This window comes from Hemitrygon akajei, chromosome 13, assembly GCF_048418815.1.
Source record: "Hemitrygon akajei chromosome 13, sHemAka1.3, whole genome shotgun sequence".
Taxonomy (NCBI): Eukaryota; Metazoa; Chordata; class Chondrichthyes; order Myliobatiformes; family Dasyatidae; genus Hemitrygon; species Hemitrygon akajei.
The window spans coordinates 101,890,669-101,913,574 of record NC_133136.1 but is presented as its reverse complement, the minus strand read 5'-3'; the positions used below and the strand labels follow the sequence as shown (position 1 = coordinate 101,913,574).

Below are 22,906 nucleotides of genomic sequence, written 5' to 3'. Positions count from 1 at the left end.
TGACTTTAAGCTCATCTCCTCTAGTTATAGACCCCCCTGCCTTTGCAAAGGAATCTAACTGCTCTATAGGTGTCCCACATAATTTTTTAAATCTCCAAAAGAATATCTCTCCGTCTCTTGTGCTGCAGTGAGAATAGCAACACCAGTCTCATTAATCCCTCCCTGTACTAAAGCCCACTTACTGTTTTAACTCAGGCTACAGTTTGTGCAATGAAGCTGTTGGGTGGAAGGTTGTAGGTCAGTTTCAGTATTAGGTAGAGATCATGCCACAGCAAGGATTTTGGTCGTGGGTGGTGAGTGGTTGAGTTCAGTGAATTCAGTATTTGTTGTATGCGAGGCATTTGGAGCGGTATGATATTCCAGCCACTGAGATTGGGAGTGGATTTTCTTGGGAAGTTAGTAGAAAGCATTATTAATTTCTCCAGTCTCAAAGTAAGGCTAAAAAATCTGTTCCTTGCAGCATTCGTTTGCAGGATAAACCTACATAGTGTGATTAAAATGTTTAAATAATTTGCCTGTCATGTGCAGAGGTTGAAAGCTGACCATTCCTAACACCACAGGCAAATTAGTTATTTATGCATTTTAGTCGCACTGTGTAGGTTTATTCCACCAAAGAAAGCTGCAAGGAACAGATTTTTCTTTAGCTTTAGTTTGCAACTGGAGAAATGAATAATGCTTTCCATTACAATCAGAAGTAAATGAGATAAATTCAGCTTTGAGGGTATTTGTGTTTTAAAATTACACACGACCCAAACCATTAAACAATTTGGGTTAAAATTATTATATCCCATTTCACACATTCAGTCTGCCTGACACACAGTTTTCTTTTCTGATCCCAGATATTATATTTATATTGACTGCTAATTTTATTCAAGATATCAAATTAGAGTGGTGCCCCCTCTAAAACTGAGAGGCAATGTGGAAAAAAAAACATCAGAGTTCCCTTGTTGTAAAGCGAGGCACCTGTTGATGTTTCCCTTCTAAGTAGAGCTTTGGCTAGTTCCACAATTAACTGGCCCATTTAAAAAAGGTTCCATCCACTAAGTACACATGGTTCATATTTCCTGTACCAGCATGGTTTCCCTTATACTTAATCATTTAGAAATCCATCTGCCTTTCTTTAGCTCAGCACTTACTTCACCCAGTGTGTTTGAATCCTATAAATCTTATCTATTCTAATTATCTGACCATATCTTGGTGCCATCAGCACTTTTTGTAATATTATAAGCATGTCCCTCAATATAATTTGTGAAAAGTACACCCAGCAGGAGGTCCAGAGCAAATTATGGTCGAGTTTTACGTGGTACTTTGTCATGTTTGAATTGCCCAAAGCATAAGGATACTTTTTGGAATAGAGTGATTGTAATAGCATGGATGGAGCTTTGGGTAATTTATTAATACTTTCTGTTCTCCAATTCTGCCAGTTTTCTTCTTAACACCTTGTGATACCAACATCAGTTATTGTTCCATGAGCATCCCTTACCAGCTGCTATCTTACCCAATGCTACTTACTTTAGGTGTGAACGTTCAACAAGTTATTGAATGACCAGCTGCAGCCAGAACCAAGCACACTGTGTCTTCGCATGACTTGAGTGTATTGACGTTCACAACAAGAATTTGTTGTCCATGTCATCCATGACTGAATAGTGGAGCAGACTCAATAGGCTTAATGGCCTAATTCTGCTTCTATGTCTTATAATCAGAAATGTGAGTTGTACCTGACTTTTGTTCTGCAGTCCAGTGTGCTGAGGTGATTACTCTGCTCTTGCTGTAACTGATAAAGCTAAATCAGGGTGAATGCTTCTCATTGCCTTCAGCAGCTGGATATCTTTGGGAAACCATTAGCAAACTGGTTTCCAGTTCATCACGTCAACCTGACATATATTTCATGAAGGTTAACCTTTGCTCAAAACTGCACAGTTAGAATCATTCAATTGATCAAATATTCACTAGTTAGCTCTTGCTTATTAAATTTATTTACTCATTGAATTTGAATAGGATGGAGTGGTAAGATCTTGATAATAGCCCATGAAATTATTTTGAGTATTTCTAGACCACTCACTTTAGACTAAGCAACGATTCCTGAATTGATATCCATCCATTCTGAAATCTCAGGTGCAGTTTCTATACTTCTGGAACCACTAAAAACATGAAGTGGAACCTTGGCCTTTATTTCCTTGAGGATTGGAAGGTATATGCCATCTGGCTATGCAGCTTATAAATATTTAATTGCATGAGTTTCTTCATAACACGTGCTCTGCTGACCTCTACAGATGTTGTAGATTCCAAAATCAGTTTAGCTGTATCTGGAATTTGTCCAAGGTCTTATGAAGACTGATGTGAAGAATTCATTTAACACATCAACCATTTCCTGATGCCCCATAATATTTCCATTCAATTAACCAATGAAAGAAACTATTTGGTCTTTGACATGTAGTTTTATCTATCACTTTACAAAAGTGGTCTTTTGTTACTGACCACATTTCTCCAGCTCACTGGCCTCAATTTTTAAAATATACTTCTTTATCATCATTATGTGACATTTATATGGCTCCCAGTTTTCATTAAATTTGCTTTGTTGCATTTTTCATTTTTTTATTTTCTAAGTATTTTTGATTTTCTGGCCAGCATGCCATTTTTCTCCATTTCTCATTGCAATAGGCATTATATCACTTTATAAACTGCACACATTAAATGGCAATCAGAATGAAACAAACCCTTTAATAGCGTTTTCCTCTATGTAATTATGTCCGTCCTTATCTGGTTGTTTTGCTTCTCATCTGTTTCTTTATCTTTTTCTATTTCACTTCTAAATCCCTTGCAGTGTATGTTGGAAAAAAAACAGCTTGGTTTTATTGTCAAAGGTAAAGAAGAAAATAAGATTTTAGCTAATGACTTTCAGTCATGCTGCTTATTTTGTTTGATATATTGCCTTGAAGCGGGAATGTCTTTATTGTGCAGACATAAATGGAATTTGGCATGCTAGGTTATCGTTCTGCAGAATACATAAACAAAGCTTGCGTGATAACAGACAAATGTAAAAAGTAATGTCATGTGCCATCATTTTGAATTGATATGCTTTCTATTATGTTTTAGATGAGGTAAATGCAGGGATTCTAAAGAGTTTGAGCCATGAACATTCTTTATGTTGAGTTCTTACTCACAAGGAAAGCTCTGTTTAAATTTATTCATGACTTAATGAAACGAGGGATAAAAATGAAGACTACGTTTTAATTTTTTTGTAATTTATTTTTTATTGAAGTTCATCATCAAACATTTCTATAAGATGTATATCAGATACTACACATATATATCATATAGTAATATTTGCCACAAGCCTCCACTTAATATTTATCTGAGGTATACACTTACTGAAAAGAGAGGAAAGAAAGAACAAGCAGAAGGAGAAAACTATGTACAAGTAGGGAGTGATCTTTTTTTACAACATATTCATTGATTTGTGAGAATAAAATCAGGCCTATGAAGCATTTTAAACAATTTTTATTACCAAGTATTCAATATTTTTGAAGGTATGCAACTGCAGATGTGTAAGCTGAAGTTATGGTAGAAACATGACATATTAATATTCAGTGGAATATATTAATGAATTTGTTGGTTTCTGTTCTTTTAATGTTTTCAGTACTCATATTTCCATGGTAATGAAATATACCACCACTTCAGGGATTATGAAAAATTGTATTATGGTCTTACTACTTGTTTTCTGTTGGTCAGAATTGATATTACAAACTTCTGATTAAATGCAGCTGATAACCAACAACAATTGGCAAATCGTTTGATCTCCACAATGTCATAATTAAGAAAAATACATGTTGGGTGTTAGAAAGATTATTCTGAAGTGCCTTTTCAGTTGAAAGAGAAGAGATTTTTGAACCCTGAACAATTGGAAACAAATATTTCTTTCTCATGAAAAGCCATAACCCAAAACAATAATTTTGTTGCTTTATCATCAATTCTTGCTTGACCTGGTGAAAATCTTAAGATTGTTAACTTTTCTTAATTTTAGATTTTCAGCTTCCATAGTATTTTGGTTTGTTTGCCTTTTTATTTGTTAAAATTGGTAGACCGCGGAATTAAAATATTTCACAGATATGTATTCATCATAAACTAGAGAGTGTGAAAGCATTAAGTAAGATTAATTGCTAAGATCCATTGTCAGAAATGGTCAAAATACAAATAAAACTTACTTTTGGCTTTCAGTTTCTATTTATTTTAAAGAAATGTTAGCTCATAACTTATTCAGTTAAGTGGGTGACCATCCAATAAAGAGGGAAGTTGAAGACCAGTTTGCCTGAGATCAGTAGTGGGGTATGTGGTGGAACCCATTGCTCTGTTGGTGTAACAGAGCATTTAGGATTGGACAGAGAAAACGTGGATTTATGAAAGGAATAGAGTGTTTGGCGAAGTAGAGCTTTTTGAGATTGTAGCTAGTATAGTAAATAAGGAGGAACCAATGCATCCAATATATTAGAACTTTCAAAAGGCCTTCAAAAAGGGAACTGCACCACAGGCTATTAAACAACTTAAAGTATGTGGAATTAGTGATAATGTACTAGCATGGAGTGAGGCATCATTAACTGACAGAAAACAGAGTAGTAATGAACTGTTCGTTTTTAGGTCAGCTGGTTGTAACTAATAGTGTGCAGCAGAAGCCCTATTATTCAAAATCTGTGCACGTTATTTAGATGTGAGTAATAATAAATATATTCAAATTTGCTGATGAGACTAAATTGGTTGGCAACAAGTGGGTGGCACTCAACACGTCAAGCAGTATCTGTAGAAAGACTAAAAAGGACAACATTTAAGGTCAAAGGACTTAAATCAGGACCAGGAAATCAAAAAAATGTATAGTTTTTAAGTTGTAGGAAGGGTGGGGAGGCTGCTGGATATGTGTGGATAGGACAAAGGGAATGATTCTGATAGGATGAGGACAATGTTGCAGAGATGATTTTGCTGTTTGTTGAACCAACAGGTTGGGGGGTTAATGAGGGAAATGAAAGACAAAATACACAAAGACATATGTCAAAGCTGTGACGTTGCAAAATCTTGAGACCAAAGACCAAAAGAAGGACACAAAAAATGTTGAGTATCGGCAGTTCCTGTGGAGAGTGAAAAAATAATTATCGTTATGGATGGATAACCGTGTATAGTTGTGTAAATGGAAGAGAAAATGCTAAGGGACTTCAAGTAAGCATCTAACAGATACAACGTGGATAAATATGGTGCAATTCACTTCATGGTAGTACTAAAACAGAGTATTTTTCAAAGGTGTTTGATGACAAAGGGTTGCTGTTCAGAGAGTCCGAGTGACATTAAACATTAAGCACTGAAAACCAGCATGCAGGTACAGCAAGTAGGATAATCAATATGTTGGCCATTATTGCAAGATGCTTTGAGTTCAAGAGTAGAGATACCTCACAGCAATTAGTCCTGATGAATTGTACACAGATCTGAGGTCTCTACATGCAAGGAAGAATTTACTTCCAATAAAGAAAGTCCATCATGTTGCTTCCTGGAATGAGGAGATTGTTGTATGAAGATAGATGAAGCAGAATGGGTAATACCCCTGTTTAGAAGAGCAAGAGTTGATCATATTGAAACTTACAAAATTTGTCTTGGATCTAATAGATGCTTGGACAATGTTGTCTAGAGCTAATTTCTAAATAAGGATTGGCCATTCAGGGCTGTTTTGGCGAGAATTTCTGCACAGATAAGCATAATGAACCTTCGGAATTCAATAACCCAGAGGGCCGAGGAGGGCCAATTGCTAAGTATGTTCAAGTCAAAGAAGGGAGTTCAGACATTAAGGAGATAGTACCAGAAAGTGGAGCTGAGGTAAAATATCAGTAATGATTTGATTGAAAGGCCAAGCAGGCGCATGGACTGACTAGCTTACTCTTGCTTCTATTTCCTGTTTTCTTAAGAACTGGAAAACCCATGTCTTTAGTAGTGTTGCTTTCATTTTCTTTGTATTTTATACATTGATTGCACTCAATATTTGTTCAGTACCTTTTCACCTTGATGTTAAACAGTGAAATTTCACTTTGATATTGAAGCATGCAACATTGCTGTCCACATAACAGCAAACATTCAATGTGGGAATCTGTCATTGTTCATTTAAAGAACTAAAGCCTTCTGTGTTTTCTTAGAGAGATGTATGTGTGGTATTGTACCTTGTTAGCACAGATCAAACAGATCAGAGTGGAATTTGATCCAGCATTCAAGTGGCTGAGAGAAAACTTCCTTTATACAAGGTTTACCCATTGCTCTGATCTGCTTGTTTGATCAAAAAATATTAATATAGAGGAGAAAGTCTTCCACTGGTCACACTGTTTTCCCTTGATATGCAGAGATAGTCCCCTTACTCTGTAGTTTATTATCTGGTTCAGTGATGGTTATCTCTGACGTTTGCAGGTGAGCGCCCGTACCAATGTCCCTACTGTGACAAAGCTTTCAGCAAGAATGATGGATTAAAAATGCACATTAGAACACACACACGGGTAAGAGCAGTTTATCCTTCCTTGTTCCCTCCTTCCTATTGACTAAAGCAACAGCTGCAATATTGATTACAACATAGTTAATATTTATGAACTGCAACTATGGTATTAATGTTAAAACTCATTATAAAACTGTTTAACTCACCTCTCTATTTTGCATATGTAAAGTTATCATTATTTATCTGGTTTTGCTGTGATAAATCCTTAGTTTTGCAATTTTTATTCGTAACAACTTATCGCAAAATGATTTGCTATGAAGCTGTAAGAGATGGGAATGAACATAAAATTCCTAAGTTTGCTTCAACAGACAATATTTACAAATTGAGAACTGACAAGATCAAACATGGTGACGTTTGGTTGCGGCATTGGTAATGGGTTTTTATAGAAAGTCCTGGTGACCTTTTACAACTCACCAGAATGGTTCAAGGTCAAGAGATTGTACTGTTGGCCCTCCTTATCCGCGAGTTCCACATGCACGAATTCAACCAACTGCGAATCGAGAAAACCCGGAAGTGCTCTTCCAGCACTTGTTGTTTGTGCATGTACAGACGTTTTTTCCTTGTCATTATTCCCTAAACAACGCAGTATAACAAGTATTTTACATGGCATTTACATTGTATTAGGTATTATAAGTAATCTAGAGATGATTTAAAGTATACAGGAAGATGTGCGTACGTTACCGTGGATTGGGATCGAAAAAAATTGGAAGTTCTCTTACTAAGTAAGTTGGAACAGGTACAGCCGGTATTATTTAGCGTCAGTTCTCATGTTTTCAAGGCCTGTTTTCATGTTCCTTACTGTAAGGGTGACCTTGCTCCAATTATACAGGGTACTGAGGAGACTGCAACTAGAATGTTATGAGCAAGTCTTTTCTCCTTAGCTCATAGCTACATAGTTGGAGTAGGTGGAAGGGGCTGACTGAATCACTCCAATGAGCTGGGATGGACTCAGTGGGCTAAGTAACCTTGTGTTGTAGCGTAATGCTTCTAGGATTGCTTGTTATCTGATTCCTTAACTCGAGAGCAATAAATAGTAAAATTTAAAGTAAAATCAAATTCAACTGCTGCATCAAAAAACAATGAGTACTTCAAATTTTGGAAGTAATCAGGTGCTAAGAATGTGTCTTTCTTTAAGAAAGGCAGGAGTCGATGTGTGCTACACCTGTTTTTCAAAGTTTACTTTGGCAGTGGAATGAATTGTGCCCAGATTCTGCAGTCCATGGTTCAAGCAACCAGTCTGAGCAACTAATTTTTTCGCTCACTGGAAACAAAAATTGTCTTCTCTCATCTCCATCCCACAATTCATTGTTCAGTCCGCAGACTCCCATCCTTAAATAAATAAATATTCTGGTTATATTTCTGATTTGTTTTTAAAAGTTGTTACTTAAGAGTTAAATTGTATTTGTACGAGGACTCATTAAAATCTCCACGATCTCAGTTCTCCTGGTTTGTCTGGATCAGGTATACAGGCAGATAACCCGCTCCTGTGAAAGTCCATTCCGACCCAAGCATCGTGAAGCAAGTTGCTTCGAGGATAACTGAGAAGTGAAACATAGTTCCAGTAAAATGCACAACCTGCTGTGCCCAGACTTACCTAGCTTCACTTCAACGACAAGTGGCAGCAAAACTGCAGCTGTTTTATTGCAGTGACCTAATGGGGAAATGTGTATGAATTCATTTCTGCATCAGTCCTGTTCAGCACCTGCCTCCTAGTGGTATGCCTCTAAGGGCACAGACTTCCTCCATTTTTTCTTTATCTTAAGCCCACAAGCTAAGACTCTTCTGGTTTGAGCTGATAGTTTTAAAAGAAAATGCCATGAATGCCAATAATGGAAATCTACATGGACTTGTATGTTGTTCTGTTGACTGGTTTTGAAGTATTTCATTATTCAGTGGATACTTGTTTCTTCCATTTGCTTTGAATTGAATTTATCATTAGTTTATACATAATGTTGAAGCAGGTTTGCGGGTCCGGCAAACGAGACAGGAAATGCACAGACTTCAAATACTTATATTAATAATTTACTTACAAACAGCAAAATTTCAACAGAACATTCATGTTACAGACACTACAAAGCTGAATACTCAACAAAGATACTTAATTAAAAGTGCGCACAGAGCATAACTTCCCAATCGCCTTGCCTAAAACAAAGGATGAAGAGAGCAAGCCTCTGCCACATACTACTTTATATACCAAGGATATTTGAAACCAGACACCAGGCATCTATCCAATGGGAAAGGCAGCTGCAGTTTCTAAACTGACCAATCACAACGTGAGCGACTTTTGACAATCAGAATAAGGCTCACCCCCACAGGACAACATGTAATAACTAAGTTAGCTATTTTCCCACAATATTATTAGTAGCTACTTACAGTAGTTGTGCCCTTTGCGTAGAGTAGGCCCTTCAAGCCATATCGCCCAGTAACCCACCTATTTAACTCGAACCTAATCACAGGACAACTTACAATGACCAATTAACCTACTAACTCACTTGATTTGTGATAGAATAACAGATGCTCTGCAGTTAACATAGATAATTAGATGGTTAGCTTATTTTACAGAGGAACTTTAATTAGAATCACCTTGGTCAGTTTTCTGAAAACTATATTTTAAAATCTTGAGGCATTTTGTACTAACAGCATGCCTTAACAAACCAAATAATAGCCAATTAACTATTTGGCCAAGTCTGCCTTCCTTCAGGATTGATACCATTACATTTTTGGCTACAAAGCCGCACATTCTCGGCAGAGGCCTCAAAGACAGATGCCAGTTGACAGTCTCAAATGTTCCTAATTTCAACCTACTATTTTTAAATTTTGTTTTGTGCTTTGAGCTGCTCTGAAACAGCGGTGATGGCTGCCTGTTTAAATTGAAAAATGTGCCAAAGTGGCATCCTGGGGTGAACCATTGCCAGATTGTTTATTTATTTATTTGTTTATTTTTTATTTGGAGAAACTGCACAGAACAGCCCTCTGGCCCAAGAGGCCGCACCACCCATCAACCCACCTATAGTGTTTGTGAATCCTGTAAAATTTCCCATAAATATGACCGAAAATGTGATCAGATCTTCACGTAAGTTCTAAAACTAGATAAAGAGAACCCAATTAAATAAATAACACAAAACAACATTATACTAGTTCATTTATTTATTCCGGATCGTATTTATGCAGAAATAGAAAAATATCTGCAGGTTTCACAAACTTTCAAACACCACAGTATTTAACCTAGCCTAATCAGAGGACAATTTACAATGACCATTTCATCTATTAAACAGTACAGGTTTCCCCCGCTATTCGAAGGTAGGGTGTTCCTATGAAATGGTTCGTAAGCCAGAATGTCGTAAAGTGAAGAAGCAATTACCATTTATTTATATGGGAAAAATTTGTGAGCATTTGCAGACCCAAAAAAACCTACCAAATCATGCCAAATAACACATAAAACCTAAAATAACACTAACATGTTGGAAAAGCAGGAATAATCTGATAAATACACAGCCTATATAATGTAGCAATATTTTTATACAATTATTGCGGTACTGTCCACTGCAGTGAAAATCTCACGCAAGCACTTTCGGCAGCACTCGCAGCAAAAACACACGGCGCAAGCGCTCCCGGCAGGAGCAGTCTTTCCAGTAACCTTTAAGCTATGAAGCTACCAAATAACACATAAAAATACACAGACTATATGAAGTAGAAATAATGTACGCCCAGTGTAGTTTCACTTACTGGAATTGGGAAGACAGTGAGGACACTGGTGATGGTGTCCACCTTCCCCCCAGCCCATTTCCCTCCAGCCTATCACTCCCCAGCTCTCTACTTTATCCCTCCCCCCACTTCTTACCCCCCTCGACCATCCCATGTTACTTCACTCCTGATGAAGGGTTTCGGCCCGAAACGTCGTTATTACCTCCTCCCATAGATGCTGTCTGGCCTGCTGAGTTCTGCCAGCATTTTGTGTTTTTTATTTTTGTTTGTAGTTCATTAAATCTTTCCCTTTAGTAGCTGAGCAATACAGACGGTCCAAGGTCACAGGCTAGCTCCAGATTTTATATTTCGCTATCTGACCTAATTCAGCAGGTCAGGCAGCATTTCTGGAAGTGAGTAGATAGTCAACATTTCTGTCTGAGACCATTCTTCAGGACTGAAAAGGAAGGGGGAAGATACCAGAATAAAAAGGTGGGGAGTGAAGGGACAGAGGCTAGCTGGAAGGTGACAGGTGAAGCTAGGTGGGTGGGAAAGATCAAGGACTGGAGAAGAGGGAATTTCTACATTTGGCCCATAAATACTAACCAAAACCGTTTTCCTATTATAAATTAATCCTTTCACAATCAAAAATCTACAATTAATATCGGCTATAATATCCTCCTGATTAAAAAGGATATTGGAATCAATAAAATTAGAAACATCTCTAATTTTAATCTGAGAGTTTGCATGAAACTGAGGATCCTTCCAAGATTTAAAAAATCGATTTTTATCACATAACCTGATATGCGTCTCATGAACAAAAATTATATCAGTTTGGAATCGGTTAATAATTTTAAATGTTTTCTTAAGCTTGATAGGATGATTCCAACCACGGACATTCCAACTTAAAACATTTAACTGTTTAGATATCATCATGAGACTATGTATCTAAAAAGAGTAGTTAGACGCATGTCAGGATAAGATAGTGGAAAATGGCGGAGACGAACAACAATAATAATAATTTGCATATGTCCAGGATTCCATAATGGGTATTAAAAAAAAGAAAAAAATCCCACCCAAACTACAAAGCCCAGAAATGAGTCGATATCAATCGACACAAGCCCCAAGAAAAGCATAGAAGCGATTATAAACCCCACCTACCTAAATAAAAAAGAAATGAAAAGAGTAATCTCTGTCTCCCTCTACCGAACATAAAACTCAGTACAGTCGACATGTATCTCAGTATAATTAAATTGGAAGGAACAGTTTTTTTTTGTAAAACAAAACGACCTTCAATTTTGAGAGTAACCTTCATAATATTAGATAAGGGAAGAAAAACACAACCAAAACAATTCTTGAAATATTTGCACAAAAGAAAAACAATCACCATCTTTAAATTATCCAATCTATCTTTAAAACATAAAGAAATCCAAATAATTACTTAAAAGATCTTTACAAAAGCATACAGAACCAAAAAAAACAGTTAGTTCATTTAAATGCTGCAGAGAAAAAATTCTAAGTGGTTCAAAATTATCTACAGTCTTTCAACAGTTCTCCCGCTATGTCTTCTGAGGTTAAAACCATCCAAACCAGTCTTTTTCAGAGATACAATACACGGGAAAACGGTGTGGGGACGGAGTACAGGTACACATACAAGCAAGGGAAAAGTAACTACAATACTTGCCCCCCTTGGCTAAGGGCAAGCACAGCTCTTTGCTAAAGGGATAGCAATAAACACTCCCACAACCCTATTCAATGCACACCATACCATGTGTCTCCAGTGCTGTTCTGCAGTCTCTAGCCTGGAGTGAAGCAGGGTGGTCCCTCGAGGATGGCAAAAGAGAGCAAGCCAAGCACATGTAGCATCTTTTATAGGTCAGTGGGCCAACGGCTTGGTGCTAGACAGGTTAATCCAATTAAGGTGGCCAATGGTTAAGTGTGCATTGATTAATTAGGAGGGACGAAATGTTGACTTGCAGGTGGTGTGACCTCCGACCAGGTGAGGGCAGTGCTGTCATGTGACAGGCACAGCTCTCTGGTTCTGGCTGAGTCACCGAAAATATGAGCCCCAAAATTTTTGACAAAAAGCCTTAATTTAGCTGGATATTGTAATGATGGGAAGAGCTTTTTTTGATACGCTAATCTTATAACCAAAGCAAATCCAGTACGCTTCTTAACAATTTCGTGTGGAAAATCTTCAAAAAAGCGAATCTCCGAACCTTGAAATTGAAACAACCTTTGTTTTTTTGCAAGCTTAATAATGCGGTCTTTGTCTCTAAAATGGAGAAAACGCACAACAGTGTGCCTGTTTTTACCTTGATCCAAAAGTTTTAAAGCACCGGTTCTGTGAGCCATTTCAATCTCTGGGTGTTGCGAACAAACCTCCGGAAATAAAGACTGAAAAATTTTAGCAAAATAATCCAGTGTGTCGGCAGATTCTGAATTCTCTTTTAATCCAACAATTCGAATTTTATTCCGACACGACCGAGCTTCCAGATCCACGATTCATTGTTGAGCCTTTTCCAAACGAGAAGAAAGGTCAGCCGCATTTTGACTAATTTCTTTAAGATCGAGGCTCAGAGAGTCAATTTTTTCTTCAAATTTCTCTTTTAGTTGAGTTATTTCAGTGCTGATACTGCTGATTTGAGACTCTAATCCCTTCACCCAAGGGGGTTACTCTGAGAACTCGTCAGCTTTTTTAGACTTTCCGTTGCCTGGGTCCGGGTTCCATTTGGTGCTTCTTAAAGTAGCCATAATTATAACTGTTGCTCTACAGATCTGACTGAATAAAGTTGAAATTTCAAAGTTTAAGTCGGGAAAGGAAGAGATTAAAGGCGGACAGAAAGAGACTGTGTCTTACATGTCCGTGAGCGGGAGGTGGAGGTCTTGGTTAATATTTATGGACCAAATGTAGATGATCCCTCTTTTTTTAAAGCTGTCTGTGCTCTATTACCTGATTTAAATGAATATATGTTATTAATGGGTGGTGATTTTAATACTTGTTTAAATCCTTTAGTGGATAAGTCATCACCCAAACATCAACTCCCTAATTGTTCTGCATCACTTATTAATTCATTTTTAATTGATTATGGTCTAATTGAGGTATGGAGGCATATGCATCCTAGTGATAGAGAATACTCTTTTTTCTCACATGTTCATAATATATATTCGGGAATCGACTATTTTATAGTTGACCCTTGACTTCTATTTAATGTTCAGAAATGTGAATATGATGCAATTGTTATCTCTGATCATGCTCCTTTAAACCTAATATTTGAAATTAAAGATGTTTTTTCTACCAGGCCATTTTGGCATTTTCCAGAACACTTGTTACAAAGTTCAGAATTTGATGAGTTTATTGAAACTCAGATAAAAGAGTTTTTTCTCTTTAATAATACAGGAAACGTCTCAAAGTTAGTAATTTGGGATACATTTACGTATTTATGTGGTCAGATTATTTCGTATATAGCTAAACTGAAGAAACAAACAAGAATAGAACTAGATAAAACCTCTAAACAAATTAAAGAATTTGATAACATCAATGCAATCTCTCCAAATGTTGTTTCATTTAAAAGAAGAGTAGAATTACAATCACAATATAATTTATTATTAACATATCCTATTGAAGGATATTTGCTTAAATTGAAAAGTCAATTTTATATTTTTGGGGATAAAAATAATTAGCTCTTAGCTTCCCAATTAAGAGCAGCTAGAGCTAAAAGACAATTTTAAAGATTCGTAAAAATAATGGAGATATAGCAAGTAACCATGAAAACATTAATAATGTTTTTCAAGATTTTTATTCTGATCTTTATAGATCTCAATTTCCTGCAGATTCCTCCAAAATGAAGGCTTTTTTACATAAGATTAAATTTCCTCAAATTTCTGCTGAAGATCAACAGATAATTGATGCTCCAATTACTGAGCATGAAATTCAGAAAGCTATTTTATTAATGCAATCAGGTAACGCTCCTGGACTTGATGGTTATTCAGTAGTATTTTATAAAAAATTTGAAAGATTACTTTCTCCGTATCTTTTGGAAATATTTCATGAATCCTTTGATAAGGGGAGTTTACCTTCTTCCTTTTATGAAGCATCTATTTCCTTAATCCTTAAGAAAGATAAAGATCCTACTGAATGTTCATCATATAGACCTATTTCACTATTAAGTGTGGATGCAAAAATTCTCTTTAAGATAATGGCTAACCTTTATTTTAACTAATATTTTAACTAAAATCATTTCTATGGATCAAACGGGCTTCATTAAAGGCCATTACTCTTTCTCTAATGTCCGGAGATTGATGAACATTATATATTCACCAATATCTAAGCAACCTCAATGTGCTATCTCTCTCGACGCTGAAAAGGCATTTGATAGAGTTGAGTGGCCATGTTTGTTTAACTATTAGAAAAATTTGGATTTGGTAATAATTTTAATAGGTGGATTCAAATGATTTATAAGAATCCTATTGTCACGGTTATTACTAATAATTTCAGGTCCTCGTTTTTTCACTTTCTTGTGGTACTAGACAGGGATGTCCATTAAGCCCTTTATTATTTAATCTTGTATTGGAGCCTTTGGCAATAGCACTACGTGAAGCTAAAAATATTCATGATATCTCTATGAATGGAACCATGCATAAGATTTCTCTGTATGCAGATGATCTTTTGGTGTTTATTTCAAATCCTGAGGAATCTTTTAAGATTTTCCTAATCTTTTGGAAACACTAAAAGATTTTGGTAAATTTTCAGGATATAAACTTAACTTGAATAAAAGTGAATTGTTCCCATTAAATGCCCCTGTTTTTATATATAATGATTGTAGTGTTCTTGCACAGGTGTAAAAACTCTGAAATAAACATGAAGTATAAACCGGAGTCAATGAGGCGTGATCCCAGTAAGATTAACCGTTTACTGTTCACTCTTCCACATTAATGTATGGTGAAAACTGTTGATAAAACAATACAAAATATATACAGTATTTGTTTCCTTCTTGGCATCACATTTACATCATAAATACTTGCAAAAATAAAACTACAACAAACTATACTACATTAAAGTACAACATACAGTCAGAATCTACCTACGCCATCAACTGGCTTTAAGTACACTTCAACACAAACTACCGCAACTCTTTAAATAACAAAGAATATAAACTTTATCAACCGTCATTACTTTTTACAGAATCAGCGTTAACATTTTTACTTCAACATATCGATTATCTTATGAACTTACGGCATTGTTTCTATGATGTTTCTAATGCGTAGAAAGAAACTTTTCTCGCGCTGATCCTGCACACACAAGCCCCCTCCTTCCCGTTTCTCCAAACCGGTATTTTCCCACAAGATGCAGCGAAACCGGGTGTGACGTCATCGCATGCCGCGATATATCACAGACAATGAATTTACTTTCAACAACCTTAACTTTAACTAGAAAACGATTACAAACGAATTACTAAAGCGAAAATAAAATAAACTAAATGAATGCCTTAAGGGCAACACAATGATATTCCTTTTAGAAATGTTAATACTTTTAAATATTTAGGTATTATAATTACTAAAATATATAAAGATCTTTATAAAGCTAATATAGTTCCTTTAATGGACTCCATGAAACAATTATTTTCTAGATGGAATCCACTTACTCTGTCTTTAATAGGTCATATTCATGCTGTGAAAATGATGATTTTACCTAGATTTTTATATATTTTCCAAAATATACCTATCTTTTTAACTAAAATTTTTTTTGATCAAACTGACTCTCTCATTTCTTCCTTTATTTGGAACAATAAAAGACCAAGAATTAGTAAGTATCATTTACAAAAATCTAAAATGATGGTGGACTTGCACTTCCTAATTTAAGACTATTATTGGGCTGTTAATATCAGACAATTATGTTTTTGGCTATATTGGCTTGACAAGAGCCAAAAACCACTATGGGTTGATTTGGAATTAAAAGCTGTTAAACAATTTCATTTAACTTCAATATTAGGAGCTCCATTACCTCTACAACTCTCTAAAATTCCAAATTTAAATCTTTACCCTGTTATTAAACAGTCCTTAAGGATTTGGTTTCAGTTTCGCAATTTTTTAAATTTTAAACAATTTAAGTTGTCTAGTTTGTTATATCAGAACTTTTTATTTAAACCTTCAATAACAGATCCCATTTTTCTCCTATGGAGAAATAAAGGGATCTGTTCTTTTACAGATTTATTTTGTGATGGTCGATTGATGACTTTTGAAGAGTTAGTTAACAAATATTCTCTTGCTCATACACATTTTCTGCAATATCTTCAGGTTAGTCATTTTTTTACAATATTTATCTAAGTTTCCATATTTGCAAGAATTTGATTTGTTGGATACCATTTTGAAGTTGAATCCTTTAGTGAGAGGTTCCATTAGCGGAATTTATAATTAACTTCTGCTACAAAAAGAGAACCTCTCACTAAAGATTAAACAAGATTGGAAGAGAGAACTTAATAGATAGATAGATAGATAGATAGATACTTTATTCATCCCCATGGGGAAATTCAACATTTTTTCCAATGTCCCATACACTTATTGTAGCAAAACTAATTACGTACAATACTTAACTCAGTAAAAATATGATATGCATCTAAAATCATCCTCTCAAAAAGCATTAATAATAGCTTTTAAAAAGTTCTTAAGTAGTTTACTTAAATACATTGAGTCCTAACCCCGGCACTTTAACATATCTTTCTCCTGGCGGTTGAATTGTAAAGCCGAATGGCATTGGGGAGTATTGATCTCTTCATCCTGTCTGAGGAGCATTGCATCGATAGCAACCTGTCGCTGAAACTGCTTCTCTGTCTCTGGATGGTATATATGACCTTTGTTAATGAAGATTGGTTGTGAGTTTTGAAAAACGTAAATTCTTCTTCTATATGTGCCAATCACTGTTTAATTCAGTTTAAAATTGTTCACTGTTATTATTTAACAAAGGAGAGACTATCTTAAATATTCCCTAGTATAGACAACCACTGTGATAGGTGTAAAACTGAAGTAGCTACTTTGTCACATATGTTCTGGTCATGTTCTTTATTAAAACTGTTTTGGAAATCTCTATTTTCTACAATTTCTGAAGCTCTGAAAATTAATTTACAACCTAACAGATTGACTGTTCTATTTGGAATAGTTCCACATCATATTCAGGGTATTTCATCCTCAGATCAACATGTAATTGCATTTGTTACATTGTTGGCAAGAAGGGCTATTTTATTAAAATGGAAAGATACCTCTGTCCCTACATTAATTGAATGGTTTTCTCAAGTAATGTTATGTCTCCGTTTGGAAAAAAATTAGAAGTAGAACTTTTGATCCCTGATTCGATTTTGAGAGAAGATGGGGCTCTTTTGCCAAATATTATCATTTAATTTGAATTATTTTATATAGTTTCCTTCCAATCTTATTCTATATAAATATGGATTGGCAGTAGATAATTCTTTTTCTTTACATATATAGATGATGGGAAGACGTATTGCTCCGGGGGTTGATTCCTAATGGGTTTTTTCCCCATTTTTTTGTAGTCAGTGGGTTTTTTTCTTAGTTAGATGGGGGTTTTTTTTCCTTCTTTCCTTATGATCAGTTTTTATTTTCTTCAGCTTTATTAATTATATATATATTAATTTATTGAAGCTTTGTATCATCTTACAGCTGTAGAAGATTATGTACCAATAAAAAGATTCTAAAAATGAGAATGAGAAGAGGGAATCTGATAGGAGATGAGAGTGGACCATAGGAGAAAGGGAAGGAGGAAGGGGCTCGGGAAGGTGATAGGCAGGTTACTGCCTATTACTTCCATTGTGACTAGAATAGTTTTATATCTCTTGATGCCACTACCTAACGAACATTTATCAGAGTCTCAAAGGATTGTGCAGCATCTACATCCTGTTGAGAGATTGTTTCAGAGTTATATTCTGCTTCTTCTTGTGCTTCCTGATTCAACTTCTCTCTACCTTTAGAATGTATTCTTCTTCCTGAGTTTCCCTATTGAACAAATTAGATTGTCTATGCCTAATTATCAAATCCCTGCAACATTATACTGATTTTAATTCAGTCATTCTTGTTTTTTAATCACAAGAAAACAATACAAATTTATATAATAAAGCAAAAAAGTAGAAAATCTCAATGTCTGGTATCCAAGAATTTGGTATCCAGGATTAAGCCAGACTGAGGCTCTGTACAGCAAAAGGAGAACTTCCTTACTCTTGTGATAGAGATTATTTTCCTATGTGATTGGCCAGCTCTTGCAACTACAATAATAGAGGAACTCTTGGCATTCACTTTCATTACAGTGTAAAATTGGCTACAGCTTTAGGAATAAGTGCATGTGTAATTAAGCATAAAATCCTGCAAGTCATTGCTGATGCACTGCACAGCCCCCCATGGTCTGTGCAGCTTTGTTGCCTTACCTTAAAGAGTAGTTACCTGACATGAGGTTAAGCTATTTACAAATTGCTTTTACTTACATTTTATTATGTGAGTTCGTATTTAATGGCATATATAGTTAACAGCTTGGCAGCCTTTATGAGTCTTAAAAAGCCTTGCTCTATATGTATTGATTGTCATTTCCTCCTAAATCCATCAGAATTCCATTCCTTTATTAAAATAGTTCTGTGTTAATATGTATTAATAATTAATGGCTTGATTATGACCCTGCTGTTGGATGCGAGAGATCTCAACTATAGATATTACAACATTGAAGGAGGCCATTGGTTCATGCTGGTTTTCAGCAGAGCAATTTCACAATTTTCTCTATCCCCACCTCCTTATTTCCCTGTAGCCCTCAATGTATTGTTTCTCACGATTTCACATTCTTCATGACATACATAGAAGGAGGGCGTGTGGCACCTTGGGTCAACGCTTTTCTCAAAACATTCTCTTCAGACCTGTTCTTCCACTGATTATCTCAGTAACATTTTCTCTCACATGCCCATCAAATCCCTTTTGATCCTTTGTCCATTTCCCTGCGCTAAAGCATAATTTACAGTAGTTGATCAATATGCATTCATGGTTCTCTGCACAAACCTACAGTGTCGCAGGGAAAATCAAACCCCACTGAAATAGAACATAAGGTTAGGACTGAACCCTGCTCCTTGAACGCAGGACTAGCCAATGTGCTACCATGCTACCTTCTAGCTGAGTCACTTCTGTCCAGTTCCTGGTCACTGTATTACAAAACATGGAACATGGAATTGGGGTGTGTGCTGAATTTTAAATGTGTTGTACTGATGCAATAAAAATGTATTAGATAGAATTGCAATGCAGGTCATGGTGGGTTAGTTAAAAAAAATCTTAAAATGTCTTTTCTAGACTTAACCTTTACCTACATCTGAACTATAATAATTAAAATTGTAGAACGTTGCTGTATAGATCTGTGTAGCCCGGGGGAGCAGCAGTGTAATCATTTGAGATCAGATTGAACATAGAGATCAATAGATGAGTGAAAAAAAGCAGACGCATCATCTGTGTGCAGAACTGATCCATTCAGGTTTTCTTGATTCCATATACCGGGCTTTTCTCTTAAATTCTGACCCACGTTTCTCTGCTTACAAATACACAGGAAATTCCACGCAGTCCCCAAACTGAATTGCAAAATTTATAGGTTACAGGCCTGGGTGAGTGTGAAGTCAAATGTAAACAAAGTGTGATTGATTCAGTTTGTGTTTGACTGACGGTTCATTTTTGAAATTGAGAAATGGAGGGTAGAATTTCTGCTGGGACATTGAGAAGTCCCATTAACTCTTTCATGGAATGCACACAGAAAATGTTGTGAGTAATATGGAAAACCCCAGTGAGTGGAGCCAGTTTAATATTTTAAAAGAGCAACTAAATCAGTCACTGACCAGGACTTAAAGAAACACTGAGTCATATAGGTGGTATATTAGTGATTATTTTGAAAAGATTAATTCCTCCATTAGAACTTAAAGCTGTTAATGATTTTATTCACCCAAGATGCACAATTAATCCTATTCCAACGATCGAACAATACTGTATCACTGCTCTAATTGCTCATTCAACTTCAATGATTTAAATCTAGTAACTTAAAATAATAGCCTGATGGGGTTGGCTGTCCAATTCCCAGACATATTATTGTCAAGACTTGAATTGATATTTTTGATGGTTGGGGCTTGCCCTTAAATATGATCTTAAGAATCAAGAGCCAAAATAAACTCATATTAGAATGCATGAAAGAAATGTAAAGTTTACATTGAGTAAAGGGCTGAACTAGAGAAAGACAGAGAGATGTTGAAGGCTGAAGGAGTGCTCGTCAAATACAAGGCAAGTTTTTTCTTGCATCCTTCACAAGAATGCAGGGCAGGTGCGGGAAGCTGCTCCCAGAGATGGGTGCAGTTTTCATGTCTGAGACAAACTCAGTTCATACCTGTATTCACACCGGTTAGGCTGCTCAGGAAATCTGGCAGCTTCTCAGCAGAGTGAGGTAAAGGAGTTAGTGACAGATGGGCTGGCAGAGAGCAGCAAGCTGTTTATGTTAAAGTGTTTCTGGCAGTTTGTAGCTGCCCATATAAGACCATTAAGCTGCTTGATCACTGGTACCAATCTCTTCACTGATAACTGAAAGCTGCATCAAGGATTAAACGTAGTCATCCACTAAAAACAGCTGGACAGCGTGATTGCTTATGTCTAAGTGGTGGTGGCAAAAGCAAACACAGGTGGGGAGCAGTAGGTGATAAAGCTTATTATCAGCATTAAGTACCATTATCAACCAGCAGAGATACTGATAATTCAACAAATCTGAAAACTCTTTTTAAAAAATGACTGCAAGCTTCAATATGTTGAGGAACACCCTTCAGTGTTTACAGAATTACTCTTAGGTTTTCAAAAGAAAATCATTTGGAGGTGTTTGATGAGGCACTCTGGTAGAAGGAATAAAGCCATGGACTATTTTCTAAATGGGGAGAGAATTCAAAAATCTGAGGTGGAAAGGAATTTGGGAGTCTTTGTGCAGGATTACCTCAAGGTCAGTCTGAAGGTTGAGGCTGAGGGAAGGAAGGAGAATACAATATTTGAATTCATTTTGAATTCAATATAAAATCAAGGATGTATTGCTGAGGCTTTATAAGACACCTGTGAAGCCCCACTTGGAGTATTGTGAGCAGTTCTGAGCCCCTTATTTAAGAAAGGATGTACTGACATTGGAGAAGGTTCTGAGGAGATTAATGAGAATGAATCCAGCAATGAAGTACTTATCGTATGAGGAGCGATTGATGGCTTTGGCCTGTACTCAATGGAATTTAGAAGAATGAAGGGGGAGCTCATTGAAACCTATCAAACTCGGAAAGGTCTAGATAGAGTGGATGTGGAGAGGATATTTCCTGTAGTGGGGCTGTCTAGGACTAGAGGGCACAGCCTCAGAACAGAGGGGCATTCCTTTCAAATGGAGATGAGGAGGAATTGGTTTAGCCAGAAGGTGATGAATCTGTGGAATCCGTTGCCACAGGCAGCTTTGGTGGCCAGGTCATTGGGTATCTTTAAGGCAGTGGTAGATGGGTTCCTGATTAGTCAGGGCATGAAAGGTTACAGGAAAACGGGGTTCAGAATCAGGTTTAATATTACCAGCATATGTCGTGAAATTTATTACTTTGTGGCAGCAATACAATACAGTACATGATAATAGAGAAAAAAACTGAATTACAGTGTGTGTATAATAATTATGTTAAATATGTAGTGCAAAAATAAAAAAAAGTAGTGAGGTAGTGTTCATGGGTTCAATATCCATTTAGAAATCAGATGGTAGAGGGGAAGAAGTTGTCCCTCAATCTTTGAGAAGGAAATGGATCAACCATAATGAAGTAGTGGAACAGACTCGATGGGCTGAATGGCTTAATTCTGTTGCTATGTCTTATGGTCTATGGAAGTTGAAATCCAGGAGGTCAAAATTTATTAAAAGTATAAAGCAATCTTCAGTACATATTTAAATGATATGAGTCATTAAATCATATACCCAATATTCATTTTATTGTAATAGTGAAGTGGTATATTAATATATAACCATGCATGTGATACGGTTCAGAAACAAGAAGGTAGAGTTGCAAGTAGTGACATCCATCAAATTCTACAATGTTCAAGTGAAACCTGAGTACCTAACTCTGAATTTCCACTGGGATTTTCCCAATTGCCTCCTGTAACTTATTCTGTTACTCTTTAAGTAGCATGCAGAAGAATATTTTTCACATGGACTTCTTCTCTATAAATTATTTATCAGAAACTACATGTTTTACTTGCTTTCAAATGGTAAAACCTGTCTATAATAATCCTGCAATGATTACGAGGTAGAATTTATGCATAGTTTTGCTTTAACTCCAACATGACTACAGAGGAAACAATTACTTATGTTCAACTTTTACTATACTTAGAGCAGGGAATTTGGGAGCATCCATACAAATCTCCTACATGTATATACAATTTCTACAAAAACATCTACCTCTGTTAGATAAGTGGTATGAGAAAAGAACCATAAAATTTCACCAACCCTATTATCATAAGGATAGAAAAATGATTTAGCAACACCACATGTAATTATGTATTCTATCATTGCACATCAATCAAACATCATCGTTAAATTCAGAAGACAATTAACAATGATGTTTAGGGTGCCCTGTCTCTATGGTATCTATGCCTCTAAATCTTTTTGCCTTCATCCTCAAAAATTGAGGTGCTGAAATC

The 22,906-nt window shown here is 36.0% G+C and overlaps 1 protein-coding gene across 5 annotated transcripts in view; it reads left to right on the top strand.

The window, feature by feature from the left end:
• prdm5 (PR domain containing 5) overlaps positions 1–22,906 on the top strand; it is a 299,425-nt gene that overhangs the window by 239,746 nt on the left and 36,773 nt on the right. For 4 of the 5 annotated variants that reach the window (XM_073065178.1, XM_073065176.1, XM_073065179.1 and 1 more), the window contains one exon: positions 6,433–6,518. The exons of the other annotated variant lie outside the window; for it this stretch is intronic. In XM_073065178.1, the coding sequence (XP_072921279.1) occupies positions 6,433–6,518 (86 nt within the window). The remainder of the gene's footprint in view (positions 1–6,432; positions 6,519–22,906) is intronic. 5 annotated transcript variants of the gene reach the window in all.